This window comes from Chiloscyllium plagiosum, chromosome 22 (genome assembly GCF_004010195.1).
Source record: "Chiloscyllium plagiosum isolate BGI_BamShark_2017 chromosome 22, ASM401019v2, whole genome shotgun sequence".
NCBI classification, from domain to species: Eukaryota; Metazoa; Chordata; class Chondrichthyes; order Orectolobiformes; family Hemiscylliidae; genus Chiloscyllium; species Chiloscyllium plagiosum.
In genome coordinates, this window is record NC_057731.1 from 12,242,102 (window position 1) to 12,257,569 (window position 15,468).

The window sequence follows — 15,468 nt, forward strand, 5'->3', positions numbered from 1 at the left end:
ACCACATCTTCTTATCTATCTATTTACTGATGTTGGGCTCTTACTTTCTTATTAGATGGTTAATATCGGACTACTGAACTGTGTGGAGCATGTACCAAGTTGGATCAATGGCACATTGGTTCAAAACTTGGCTGAAAATACAATCAGTTGACCTCAGTTCACACTGGGTTTCTTAAATTTCCTCAGGACAATGTTTTTGTTTTTCAAAGGGCATGAGTCCCATCTTCATGTTTGTGTTGGTCAACTATTTGACTAAGAGAACCATCACAGTTTCAGAAGCCCAGCCATTTAGGACTGAGTTGAGGAGGAACCCAGAGGGCTGTAAAATGTCAGTCATTAAGTAGGTTCACGAGAGAAATTGCTAGATTTCATTAAGGGATATGGGGACTGAGGCATTGAGGTAGATGTTCAGCCATGATCTAGAATGGCAGGGCAGGTGGAAGGGGCTGAATGGTCTACTGCTGCACTTACTCCCTATTTTCCTAAAGCCACAGAACTCAGTTCCTTGCTGGTCTGATATTCACACAACAGTACTTTCCAGCTGGCAAATTCTCTCTTCCCTAGACTAAGGATACAATATGAAAAGCTTCAATTGCTATGTGAAGTTATTAGTTAAATGTACAGCTCATGCAGTTTTCAACAACAAAGACAATTCTGATCACTTATCAACTGTGAGTTAGCAATGGCTGATGCAGGGATCTATGGTTCTGTATACAAGGGTTATACATATAACCCCAAATATATAAGGAAAATTTGTATTTATTTCTTCTAAATTCCAGTTAGCTCATTGTGGTGTGGGTAGCCTCTGTCCTTTAAATATTGGTTTTGACTGTACAGTTTGAATTGCTCAGCTGGTGGCTAACTTGCCTTGGGATCAGTTGTTTGTAGTCGCAAATTTGATTTGGACTCTTCCACCACTGGTGAATGATAAAGCTTCACAGCACAGACCACAGACGGTGTCAAAACTTTCCAGTCTCTCTGCCCACCCTCAATGCAAATGAAACATCATTCATTGAACTGTCAAGTATCTTCCAATAACAACATTGGAAAGGCTACAGTAATACAGCGGTTTTGTTATTTGACTAGTGACCCAGAAGCCAGACCTGAATTCACATGGCACCCTTTACTTCTATTTAAAAAGCTGGTAAATAAAATTTGTTGACATCAAGAAATATTACTGAGAGACTATCATCAATCTCAGTAGTTTCATCACAGAATAAAACCTGCCCTCCTTATGAAGTCTGGCCTGGATGTGAGTCCAGTACAACAGCAACAGTTGACTTTGAAGTGGCTGAGCGAGCTTTACAGTGGCAACATCCCAACCTCCTTGGAGCAACAAGGGATGGGCAATATCTGCTGATCTTGCTCATCTGAAAGTGAATAAAACTAATCTTTCGCTTTTGTTCATTCAAAGGATATAGGTTGATATGGATTGGCCATGCACTGCATTGTGTGTCATTAATTTAACACAATATGAACACATAGCTGAATGCTTACCATATTAATTTCATATTTATCTGTACATGAGTGTCTCAGTATCAGGATACCTCATCAGGCAGTCTGAGTGTATTTTGACAGAACATCCTTTAAAGTGATTAATATAAATTCAAAATGTGGGGCAGCACGGTGGCTCAGCGGTTAGCATTGCTGCCTCAGTGCCAGACACCCAGACTCGGGTGACTGTCTGTGTGGAGTTTGCACAATCTCCCCATTTCTGCATGGGTTTCCTCTGGGTACTCTGGTTTCCTCCCACAATCCAAAGACGTGCAGGTTAGGTGGATTGGCCACAGTAAATTACCTATAGTGTCCAGGTACATGTAGGTCGGTGGACTAACCATGATAAATGCAAGATTATAGGGACAGGGCAAGGGGGTGGATCTGGGTGGGATGCTCTTCGGAGGGTCAGTGTGAACTCAATGGGCTGAATGGCCTGCTTCCACATTGTATGGATTGCAGTGAGTATGAAGAAAGATCAAAGATTCAAGGTGCCTACATGATTTGTTTAAGCACCAGCCATTTCCTGAGATACTAACTTCTATCAGCTTCGACTTGAATTGAAAATATTTCTCAGAAGAGACTGCACCTTAGTAAACCCTAAAAATGTCTGAAAACACTACACATCCACTGAAATCCTTTTGAAGTGTACTTACATCATAAGGTCAACCAATTTGTGCACAGAAAGATACCACAAACCCCAGTTCGAAGAGCCAAATTGTTTCTGGCAAAGGGAGAAATGCTGGCTTGGGCAATGGGAACACTCTGTGCTCCTCCTCAAATAGCCCAGAGACATTTTTTTTAAACAACGACCTGAACAGATGGTTGTCTGACAGCTCATACAGGGTGGGACAAGTTGGAGAACATTTACAATCATAGGAAATTTGAAGCTTAAATCTGGTGACATGAAGTAAAATTATATCAATAACAAAATGAAAATGACCCAGATGTTTAAAAACATGGTGTGTGTACAGAAAAAAAAACAAAAGAGTGACAGAATAAAAGTTCATTACAAAGGAAGAACGAACAAACATGGGAGACTAATGGAAAGAAATTTAACAAGCAGGGAAAATCAAAAGATGAGCATTTTTCTTTAGTTGTTCAAACCTGTTTTCAGCTATATTGAGTGACTGTGGGCATCAGAGTTTGTCACACAGAAAACAATCGTAAGACTTGTTTCTAATATTTTTTTTAAAAAAGGCAAGTTTATTTGGCTGTTGCTCATCAGTTATAGAAGTGAAGTTTTATCCTACTGTGAATGACGACTGCGTATCTGTAACTATTTATATTACTGGCAAGTATTATGCAGAGGAATTCAAATACTATTTCTCAGCAGGGTTTGCAAAATCACAAAATATGCCCAAGGAAACTTGCTGTCCTTTGGGATGTGGCTTGGGTAGCCAAATTCAATGTTCCCTTCAGATCCTTATCGGGATCACTAAACACTGATGTGCAATAGTTTCAGTTTTACTCACGCAAAATCCAACCATGGACTCTTAAAAATAAGTTTGTGTCGTACTTCATTCATAGATTGTATGCTAAGTAATTTTTGTTAATAGTCACTTGGTAGTACAGAATTTGAGTATTGCTGAAAAAAAGGCACACAGTCAAAACTTGTCATCTTTCACTCATCGGCACGGATGCAGGAATACCAAAGAGGTATAACAATTTAAATTGCATGAGGAAAAGATTTTGATTAGTAAGCAAGTGGACTGTGATTGATCAAGGGTTTACCTTCCACTTTTGTTTAATTAAAAATAGCAGTTTTTGGACAAACCTATTTTTCATCCAGAGGACTGGATATATATGATTATGTGTAGCTTCTAACAAGCATCTATGAGTTACAAGCCTGACTAATAGTTTTAAATTTGGTGTTAGTCTAATTCTTAGCACTGAGCACTTAGGGTTGTTAGTAAGTGCTGTCCAATCACAGAATCGCATCTAATATCAGATGTTATGTTCTTGGTTTTATTGAATACGGTCAGTACTTTACTTTTTATGAACAGCTCAAGGACCATGCTGTTTGTTATGATCTGCCAATCATTGTGAGGTACAGCCTATGTACCTGGCATCTCATGAGTGCTGATCTTCACACAGCACCATCACTCATTGTGTGTTGGGTGACATGTCATTTCGGCTCGGTTAGTGCTAAAAACCATTCACATTAATGCTGCATATTAATAGTGTTTAATGGCTAGCTTCCCCTGTTTTTCTAATTTGAGATATTTTAGCTTTCCAGGATAATTTCAGGTAGAGAGAGCACTTCTTAGCTTTGGAAAGTGGCAGCCTTAGGCCCATTCATATGTGCAATACACAGCAATGATCTGACAGGGGTAGTCATTATCCCTCAGGATAGCTTTGATGTGTCCTATTGCAGTGTCAAGGTGTATAGTGAGCTTATAATTAACAATGATGAGATTGTTAAGAAGGTCAGTCATAAAGCCTGTAGAGACGTACGAATCTTATCACGTATATTGAGATTGGCAGATTTAGAGATCCCATTAGAGGATTTCTCAATGACCACATTGTGAAAAGGGTGCATACTGAATGGCTTCAGTTCAGAGGTGAATTTGAGTATCGAATTGAGCCCTTTTCTAACTTCTGGATATACTCATTAAGAAACTGGATTGTCCTTAGAATACTGAAACCACAGTTATTTTAGCATAAAATTCATTTTATTTTCAAAAGCAGATAGCAACATTGAAATAGCCACCATTCTTGTGGGAACTCAGATCTGTTTTTCACTTGCTGTAGTGTGTGTTGGAATTCTATAATGCTCAGTGCTTGATTCTGGTGATTAGTTTCCAATTATATTCTCATTTACTGGAGAGCAGACAGTGACAGATAAGGATATGATAGGAGTGGAGCCAAGAGAAAGCATGTTACCTTAACTTACTTTTCTACCTCTGGTCACCCAGCAAGCAGCATTGATTATGTAAGTGAAAAATGTCCTGAGAATTTTGGATGGGTGCTTGTGAAGGGGGCAAGTTTAAGATTTGAACATATGTAAATGTTACGTTAATGAAGCTGATCCTTCTCCTGCTCCCCTTGTTGTGAGGTACTTTGCTCACTACAGACTGAGTTTTCCTGGTTGGGTGACTACAGTCTCAGAAGTGGTGGAGGGTGGTTGGGATGGAGAGAAAGATGGGAGACGTAAGAGGACAGCTTCTGGACACGTTCCCACAGCTGGAAAGTATTCCATGGGTCACAGAAACGTACAGAAATCCCCTCTCCCACTCATGTTGCAGAAATCTTAGGGTTGCTGGCCCACTGTTTAGGTGAAGCCTGTCCAAAATCCTTCATAAGATGGCAAACACAGAGGCAGCCAATTCACATGCTGCTTCTGTGAATAGTGCACCCCACCAGGCATGGTGCCTGTGACTGCACTGTTTCCACTGGATTCCATTGTTGGCCTCAGTGAGAAGAATCTGAGTCTGTGTCACTGCTGAGCGTCAGCAGAGAGAAAGTTGAAGGCTGGTTTTGTATCTCTCTCTCCCCTGAGAGAATTCTGATGGGAATAGCCTTCAGCTCGCCTGATGAGAGAAGACGTGGACTGGATGCCAACCACTGTGACTGTACTGAAGAAAGCAAACAAATCTATTATCCCACTCACCAGATTGTCACATGTTTAATACATCCACATGGAGGACATTTACTTTTTTGGAAGAGAAGTCAAATCTAAATAAAAATGTTACTTTTTTATGACGACTACCTGGATTTGCAGTTTGGGACATAAAATGGTTTTGATACATGGAACATGTAGTGTGAAATTTGATTGAGTTAGATTTTCTAATGCTGTGAGATACAAACATAGTTACTACGCACAAAATCACCAACTTCTTCCTTGCATTGCAATTATTAGTAAATTTGTTAGTCCACTTAGCACTGTTTCCCTGAATCCTAATGTCAAATGTCTCACACCAGTTCCCATTATTTTATGGCTCAGATGCAAATATGATGTATGTACTGTTATGAAAATATAAGCAATACTGTCCTTTAAGAGAGTTGAAAGCTAGCAAGGACTTAAAGCACACAGAGTACGGAACATTTACAGTGTAACATTTGGTCCAGCAGCTAGAAGTACCTGGGTTGCTATGAAACTAAAACAAATTCAAATTCAGCCAATCAGTTTAAATTATGCCCCAAGATTCTAAACACTAATCAAGTTTGAATTTGATATTTTGACAGTATTAAAACCAACGAAATGATCTGATGCTTTGAGGTATAAAACTGAAACAAATTAAACTGTTCGAGGAGAACTGCCAAGCCACCACCATATGCAGAGTGCTCTTAGAATAGCTCTCTTAAAGGTACCTTTATCTATCAATAACCTGTGAAACAGAAACCCTAAGAAGAAGAAAAGAAGACAGAGGAAGATATAAAAAGATGATTCGACAGCTGGCTGGTTTTGAAATTTGAATTTTTTTGTAAATCTTAATCGGGGAGTTTTATTGGACCAGAGGGGGAAGTAAAAGATAGATTAAGAGAAAGGAGTTGCAAATAGTTGTTAGTTAATATTCTTTGTTAGACTTAAAGAATAAAGTCCTTAAATTTGTTTTACTTTAAATCGTGACTTTGGGGATAGTTCTTTGCCTCTTGAATTTTAACAATTATATAACGGGGTGAATCTTTTGTGTTGCTGGTTTAAATTAGCAGAGGGTTTTACCCCATGTCATAACAATACCAAATTCTCTTGGGGGTTAGGGACGGGGTCAAACTATTGATTCCATCCACACACTGAACAGCCGTCTATTAATGGGGTTTTGCAATAATGATTGAGATCTGAGACAAAGCAAACTATTTAGAATTGCATGATACAGATTTTAAAAAATGACATTTGAACACATCCAAGATTGTTAAAGCAGACTCTGTGCAACCGTCAAAGTTTGAGTGTGTAAACCCATCACCGCCACACACAAGAAGTGGCTGTTCTTTAAGCGTCATCTGCCCTCGAAAGTTTGGGATGGAATTGATGACCTGCAAGAAAAGCAGTTGCAGATTATTCCAAGGATAGCCATTTCCCACCATCCTAGTTGAAGACTTCCTTCCCTGACTGCTGTGCCAGTAGTTCCTGTCCCATGTAGTGCTACTGAGTTTAATTACATAAAGAAACTAGAGAGCCTAGTGAGTATTTACCGATGTTATTGGCTGTGTAGAGAAAAGAGTCATTGCTGCTCGCAATGCTTAAAAATGATTTCCTACAGGTGAGGTTGAGGATGAAAGGGCTTGGTTTCACTTATAATATAAGCTATATCATCAGTTAAGGGCCAGTTGTACATTACCTGAGATCACCCACTCTCTGATCTGCTGAGTTTTATCAGTCATGTCCATCCCAAGTATCTTTCAGATAAGGATTAAATTACTAATATTGACCTAATATGACCAGTGTGTGGAAACTGACAGTATTAATGCACAAATGCTTCTCTGATATCTCTTTGCTATATTAACAGTGACATTAACCTCTTTAAGATAAGCTAGTTAAGGGCACTATTAAAACAGCAGACAGAAGAATGTTGCTCACTTGTGTTTCCAATAAAATTTCTAGTCCTTTAGGTAATAGATAACAATGTGGGAATTAATAAAACACTCAAGTGCAGGTGGGCCAAGATTTTGTTACCATGATTTCAATAACTTTTATCTTCACTTGTTAGAAAGTGACAATGTGGTGTAACTAAAAATAATATAATTGTTCTAAGACTCCTTTTGCTCATTAAGTCTGACACTTATCAAAGTGGAACTCTGTGACACTGTGCCAAATAGATAGAATGGACAATGTTTGTGTACTGGAACATTTTACAATTTCACTTTAATTTATCAGCACAAAAATTGAGCCTGTTATTCAGTTGCTTCTCTGAGATAATGATTGACCCATTAAAATAAGCCAGTTATCTCCACTCTGGGTTGTTGGTAGTTGGTTTTGAAGAGAAGTTATTAAAGAGATGATATAAATGGCACTGTGAAAATTTAGAAATGAGTAAGGTAATGTAATCAGAGTGTTGGCTGTACAAATTGATGAGAAATGTTGGAAAGCAGCAATTATAAAATGTGGTTGCTGTAGTTTGATATTTATTTCATACTGTATGTGAAGAGCATTGAGCTGTATAGCATGGGAGGATTCTGACTGAAAATGAGCCACAGGATTGTAAAAGTCTTCCCCAAACAACTCCAACATCCCATAACTAAAAGCTATTTACAGTCATCATCTATAATTACGTATATAACAACTCAGGTGAAAGGCCTAATACTGTGAATCTGATTTGTTATTGTAATGACTGACAAATACTTAATGCCCCATACATTTTCTTCAAGCCACGCTGGTACAGTGGTTTGACTCCAGCCTCAGATGACTGTCTGTCTGGAGTTTGCATATCCTGCGTGTCTGTGTGGGTTTTCTCCGGGTGCTCTGGTTTCCTTCCCATAGTCCAGCGTTTTGCAGGTTAGGTTTATTGGCCATACTGTCCAGGGATGTGCAGGCAAAGTGGATTAGCCATGGGAATTGCAGGGTTACAGGGATAGGGTAAGGGAGTGGGTTAGGGTGGGATGCTCTTCAGAGGGTTGATGTGGACTCGATGGGCCGAATGGCCTGCTTCCACACTGGAGCGATTCTCTAATTTTGTTTTCTCTCTAAAAGCATTAATATTATAGACTTAGTTTTAAGTGTTACTTCCAATCCTCAGGCCTCTCCAAGAAATATTGTTTTCCTTCGTGCTCATCTCCGCTCTAAATGGATTCAAACCTTGCTTGAGATAGTATTAAGCTAGAAAGTGAATGCATTTTTGAACAAATGTCATAACTACTGTCTTTTAAGCAATAGTTATAATACAATGGGTACATTTTTCTCTTACACAGGGAGTGAATTCACCATTTCATTTTCCAATTAAAACTGGCAAATTGCCTTCTGGAGGAAGTCATACTGAACATCAGACACAGCGGAGATTCAATGTTCAGTTTGCCAGTCCCACACACATGCAGCAGATTCATGCTCAGCACAAAAAAGTGCTTCTTGTAATCCTGCTGCGTTGGCCATCAATGTGGGAATTCCAGCACACTACATGACAAAGTGCCAGCACCTGACTCTGTGAGTCTCCATATGGTGAGCTTGATTACAGATGCATAGTCACAGGGAGAGCTGGGCAGGGGTAGGCACTCAGCCATATGGAAGTACAGGTTCAAGTGCTAATTACAACAATAGCTTGCATTTATATAGTGACTTTCCCTTTGATACTATATCCATGCACAAGGGCAGAATCAAAGTAGTAAGATTGAAGGTAAGCATACAGTTTTGAATAGAGTATTGGGGTTCTGTTGAAAAAGCAGACAGATAATGTTTGCATTGAAAAGGACAATAAGGTGAAAGAGCTCGGGAAAACAACAGCCTCGTTTGCATTCTAAAAAACAAGAAATTGCTTTGACCGAAAAACTGTGTTGTTAACTTACTATCCTTTATTTTGTGTGACACCCAAACAGATTTATACCATGCGAGCTTTGCCATTCCATAGCACCTACATTAACTTAATTCAGCCAGGTCTCTAACGCTTTCTGGCAGTGATACCAAGTATGTCCTGGGCACACATGCCCAAACAGACTCACTTGGCAAAAGAGTCGAGAACTCTGAGGGAGAGGAAGAAACATGACAAAGTGGCATAAAAAGGGAACAAGGTTCAAGAAATAGGGCAATAGAGCTTGACAATAAAACTGAAGAAGCCCTTAAGTCTCTGTCGTGATGGAGGGAGGATACACAAACATTCCAGACACGCTGTAGTCCTGTGAAATTTAACAGCAGCACCTGATTATTATTTTTAACTGACTTTTCAGTTACACATGATCTGGCTGGCAGGCCAGAAAGTCAGCAGTAGAAGACCCAAGGAAGAGGTCAGAGATTTGGGCATGATTGTTGGCGACCCATTGATATTTGGTAGTGTGTGAGGTTTTGTTTGGGAGGGGGTGGGTGTTGGTGTGACAGTTGTGACCATGAGGAAAGAAGCATTCTGCAGAAGGTTTGCTTGGGGTCAGGGATACTCTCCTGCCCCTCCTGATTTGCAGACAGTTTCCCAAGTTCTGGGAAGGCCAAGTGGCAACCTTCAAGCTTAAATCAGGTCAACAACTGGACAACAGGAGCCTGGTTTCATGCTATAATGAAATGGCCTACCATTCCAAGACTTGGCCAGTCACCACTACCTCCCCTTTTGTTTCTTCCCAAACATCATAGATGGGTTAATATTAACCCTTATGTGTAAGCATGTAACCTTACTTCAGAGTTAAGTATCATGTATCAGTAACAACGAGAGACTGCAGCAAGTGTGAATAAACCAGCATCTCAAAGTCACTGTTAAATATTCTACAGCTTGTCTGTTTTCTATACACTCCAATCATCTGACATTCCATCTCACTCTGTGCTCTGCTGTCCCATCGCTGGTACTTCTGCTCTCCCAGCACTTCTCAGCAGCAAACACACTTAGGTACCAATATTTTTTTTGGCCAAAGATTATGGTATTATCGGTGACAATGCAGCATTCTGTTTCTCTGCATAACAAGAGCAGTACACAGTGGCCCTTCCATTTACCCATGTCCAGTTGTATAGCTACAACACACAAAACAGTGACACTCAACTTGAGCTGCTAACAGTTGCTAAATGTAAGAACTGAATCGATTTGTCCCGTAGGTGAACCTATCACACTGTAGAACTCAATTGTATTGTTAAGAAAGTGAAATCATTCTACTTGAACATGCATATGTGCTTATTTAAACTTTCCATTCAAAATTTGAAGAGCAAGGCTGAACATTCTAGCTTTCCCAGAGGTTGATTTTTAAAAGGTTGTTCTGTTTGGAAAAAGGTCACTCAGTTGCAGTCTATGATTTTGAAATGTGCACATAATATTCAGTGCATCAGTTGGTCCAGGTTTGTAAACTGTGCTGAAAAAGCTGACCTCACACTTGGCTAACTAATCGGGGTGGGACAGTGGCTCAGTGGTTAGCGCTGCTGTCTCACAGTGCCAGGGACGTGAGTTTGATTCACCTTCAGGTGACTATCTGTGTGGAATTTGCATAATCTGTATCTGTGTGGGTTTCCTCAGGGTGCTCCAGTTTCCTCCCACTGTCCAAAGATGTGCAGGTTAGGTGGATTGGCCGTGTTAAATTGCCCATAGTATCCAGGGATGTGCAGGCTAGGTGAGCTAGCCATGGGCAATGCAGGGTTACAGGGATCTGGGTGGGATACTGTTCAGAAGGTCGGTGTGGACTTGATGGGCTGAATGGCCTGTAGCGGTTTTATGATTCTAACTTGGCTAATGTACCTCCCATGACCAGATCATCTCCTCCACCTGGCAATCTTGCAGTAAAGCAGGACCACTGCCTGCCCATGTGACTCCACTACCAGCTACCCAGGACTCCTATGTAATTCTGCCGAACAAATGTGTTTGAAATGGTTATACCACTCCTGGTAGAGGGTTTCAGACAAAGGGAAATTCAATGCTGTTGTCAAAATGTTAAAGGAGGACTTTTCATGCTGCAGAATGTGAGTTTAAGGAGCAGCAGATTCAGGTACTGGGGAAAGAAATGTAACAAGACTCATGACTGCATTCATGTTTGTGGTTATGGGCTAAAGTCAGGGTAAGAAGGGACCAACTGATGGACAGTGAGAGCAAAAAGAGGGTAATTCCAGCTGTATGGAAGAGCAACAGAATGGATCAATTGAGGAAAAATATTTCACCTCTCAAGGGAGCCAAGGTTGAAGTCAAGATGACCTCAACCACAGATGTGGTCATTCACTTCATTATTTCCTCTGCTCTTTCCCTGTCATCATCACAATGTCAAGGAAGCTCAACTTTACGCAGAGTAATCTCCACAAACGCTCGAGCGACAGATGGACTCTCAGTCGTGCTATCGATTCTCATAATCACAACGTTTCAAAGGAACAATGATTTGCTCCGTATGTTCGTGTTGCCAATTTTCGGGTGATGGTGATAATTTGAGATAGGTTTGGGCCAGAGAAGATTTTGGACTAAAATGAATTTGTCATTTAAACTTGAGCTACAGGTTAGCAAGATCGCTTTTTTTAAAAACAACAAGCCAGGCATTGGGCTGCACTTCTAGAGGGCTAGAATTAAAAAGCAGGAAAGTCACGCTAATTCTGTACTGAACATTGCTTTTAGAGTACCACATGTACCTCTGGTTGTCATATTGTGAAAAGGATATAGAGGAGTTGGAAAGGCTGCAAAGATGACTTAGAAGTTTAACAACAGAAATGTATGGATATTTATACAAAGAAAGCATTGAGAGACTGGGTCTTACCCTTCTTAAAAAAAGAAAGCTGATGGGTGACCTAGTAAAGGTTTTTAAAATTATGAAAAGTTTTGGTAATGAATCCGAGGTATTGTTTTTCTTTGTGGGAAAATGAAGGCCATCATCTAATCGCTAAGCAACTAAATAGGGAATTCAGAAGGAATTTCTTTACCCAAGTAGTAGTGAGAATGTGGAACTCATGACCACAAGGTGTGGTGGATGGGAGGGTATGGATGCATTTAAGGAAAAGTAGAAAAGCATGTGAGAGAGAAAGGAATAGATGTAGATTGAGATGAGGAAAGGCTCGAGTGTGAGCATCATCACTGAACTGGACTAGAATGGCCTGTTTCTATGCTGTATATTTATCGACTGCACTCTCATTAGAGAGAAATGATTGGTGGTACTTTGAAATGAGGGTCATCATACCCTAGGCAAGGGGAGAGGTTGAGAAGGAGAGTCCATCAAAGTAACCTCAGCTGATGCTGGAACTGAACCCACACTATCAGCGTGATTCTGCATTGCAAGCCAGGCATCCAGCCAACTGAGCTAACCAACTCCCAATTTTAAGTTGGACAAAATGGGTTGTGGCCTCCCAAACTGGGAGTTGGTGACTTCAAATTGAATGTGGTGGTGGAAAAACTTAGAGACTGGGGATGTGACATTCCTTTGAAGGAGAGTTCTGCAGAAAGATGGGTAGCTCTGAGATAATCAGGCCTTAGTGTTCCATTTTATGTACTGGGCAATGCTCGTAAAACAGGAGGAAATCTGCTGAGAGGATCTAGGCTGCCTTTGAGTAGATATGACCATTTGAGCAGATATTGGTAGTAGCTGATTCTTGTGTAAATCTACAATAGTGAGAACTGATTGAGTAGAGCCAGGGAGGAGAGGATTCTAATGCCAAACTAAAAAAGAAAATTACAGGTTTCCTTTGAGGATTTCAAAACTGCTTTTTTGTAAGCAGCTCTGAGGTGCTGGGTTATAAAAAGTTCTCCATGCCTTCAGAGCAATTTTGTTCAGCTAGTGAAGAATGAATGATTGACACTGCATTAGTAAGAAAAAGCAAAATACAAATACCTTTAATTAATGTGGTTCAAATTTGGCTACATTAACAATTTGGTAAAATTTCGATCATACCACAAAATATGGCTGAAATTAATGTTATGCCTTGATAAATTGATGCCAATTAGAGTCATGGAGAATTACAGCATGGAAATAGACACTTCGGTCCAACTCATCCACGCCGACCAGATATCCTAACCCAATCTAGTCCCATTTGCCATCACCTGGCCCATATCCCCCAAACCCTTCCTATTCATATACCCACCCAGATGCCTTTTAAATGCTGTAATTGCACCAGCCTACACCACTTCCTCTGGAAGTTTATTCCATACACCCAGCTCCCTTTATGTAAAAGGGTTGCCCCTTAGGTCCCTTTTATACCTTTCCCTTCTCAAATCCACCAACTCTGGCAACATCCTTGTAAATCTCTTCTGAACCCTTTCAAGTTTCACAACATCCTTTCAATAGGAAGGAGACCAGAATCGCACGCAATATTCCAAAACTGGCTAACCAATGTCCTGTACAACCACAACATGACCTCCTAATTCCTATACTCAATACTCTGACCAATAAAGGAAAACATAGATGACGCCTTCTTCTCTATCCTGTCTACCTGTGACTCCACTTTCAAGGAGCTATGAATCTGCACTAGAAGGTCTCTTTGTTCAGCAAAACCCCGAGGACCTTACCATTAAGTGTATAAGTCCTGCTAAGATTTGTTTCCCAAAATGCAGCACCTCACATTTACCTAAATTAAACTCCATCTGCCACTCCTCAGCCCATTGGCCCATCTGATCAAGATTCCATTGGACTCTAAGTTAACCTTCTTTGCTGTCCACTACACCTCCAATATTGGTGTCATCTCAAACTTACTAAATATACCTCCTATGTTCACATCCGAATCATTTATATAAATGACGAAAAATAGTAGACTCAGCACCAATCCTTGTGGCACTCCACTGGTCACAGGCCTCCAGCCTGAAAAGCAAACCTTCACCACCACCCTCTGTCTTCTACCTTCGAGCCAGTTCTGTATCCAAGTAGCTAGTTCTCCCTGTATTCCATGAGATCTGACCTTGCTAACCAGTCTCCCATGGGGAACCTTGTCGAAACCTTTACTGAAGTCCATATAGATCACGTCTATTGCTCTATCCTCATCAATCCTCATTGTTACTACTACACAAAACTCAGTCAAGTTAGTGAGACATGATTTCACACGCACAAAGCCGCGCCGACTATCCCTAATCAATCTTTGTCTTTCCAACTATATGTAACTCCTGTCCTTCAGGATACCCTCCAACACCTTGTCCACGACTGTCGTCAGGCTCACCGTTCTATAGTTCCCTGGTTTATCAACCTCCAGTCTTCCGGCACCTCACCTGTGACCAGCAAGGGGCCCATCAATCACTTCCCTAGCTTCCCACAGGGTTCTAGGGTACACCTGATCAGGACCTGGAGATTTTTATGTGTTTCAAGATATCCAGCACCACCACCTCTGTAATATGGACATTTTTTTCAAAATGTCACCATCTATTTCCCATATTCTATATCTTCCATGTCCATGTAAATACTGATGCAAAATACTCGTTTAGGATCTCCCCCGTCTCCTGTGACTCCCCACATAGGCTGTCTTGCTGATCTTTGAGGGGCCCTATTCTCTCCCTAGTTACCTCAATTAGGAGGGTGCAATGACTTTGTATTTATTGCTTTTTAAGGCCTTCTGTGTTTGAACATGCTGAAATCGGATTGAAAACCGGGCTCAAATCCATTCTTCTTGAAACACACCTGAGCCTATTGTTGTACTTCCCAAGCATCAGAATAAAAGCACAGTTTTTGATTCTGATTTAAATTGAGAATTTGCTCAGGACACGTCCACCATGATCAGAATTACCTGCGAGTATCTCCATTTGTGACACTTGATGCCAATAGACTTGGGCAATCCTGGCAGGATCTGTTGTAGCTGTTCGAGGATGAGAGGTTCTACCTCTTCCTTATCTTTCTGCATGTTCTGAGCTCCAAACTGAACTGTAGTGTGAATAATTATGGAAGGTCCAACTTCAGGGGATTCTGCTGAATAAAAGGGAGGTGAACTATTTAAATTATTATGGACAGATTGCCTCTGACAAAGAATGTAACAAATGAGAATTGGAATAAACCTACAGCCCATCAAACCTTCTCTACCATAAATATGATCATTGCTGATTTTGGGCTCAACTCCATTTCCTTCCTGCTCCCAATATTACCTGATGCCCCAAGAGACCAAATATTTCTAACTCAACCTTAAGTACATTCAATAATGTAGCATCCATAACAGTCTGGGGTGAAGATTTGCAAAGATTCACAGCTTTCGAATGAAGAAATCTTTCCTCCTCTCACTCTTAAGTGATCGTCCTGAAACTGTCAGCCCTTATTCTAAATTCAAGGGAACACATTCTTTCAGTATCCACCCGATAAAACGCCTTCAGAATTTTACATGTGTTAATAAGAAACCCTTGCATTCTTCATGGCTCTAGAGCAAATTGGCCCACTTTGCTCAGCCTGACTTGTTGGGCAACTTTTTCGTTCCAGAGTATATCCTAGTGAACCTTCACTGTATTGGTTCCAATGCAAGTACATCCTTCCTAAAAATAAGGA

At 40.5% G+C, this 15,468-nt stretch overlaps 1 protein-coding gene across 7 annotated transcripts in view; it reads right to left on the minus strand.

Annotated features, from left to right (window-relative positions):
- Positions 1–5,941: 5,941 nt before the first annotated feature.
- The window catches only part of rnls (renalase, FAD-dependent amine oxidase), a 160,886-nt gene continuing 151,359 nt past the window's right edge, over positions 5,942–15,468 (minus strand). For 6 of the 7 annotated variants that reach the window (XM_043712402.1, XM_043712401.1, XM_043712399.1 and 3 more), the window contains exons 6-7: positions 14,726–14,904; positions 5,942–6,471 (exon numbers count right to left, since the gene is read on the minus strand). In XM_043712402.1, coding sequence (XP_043568337.1) covers positions 6,292–6,471; positions 14,726–14,904 — 359 coding nt within the window. In that variant the 3' untranslated portion in view covers positions 5,942–6,291. The remainder of the gene's footprint in view (positions 6,472–14,725; positions 14,905–15,468) is intronic. The other variant, XM_043712397.1, reaches the window with a different exon arrangement.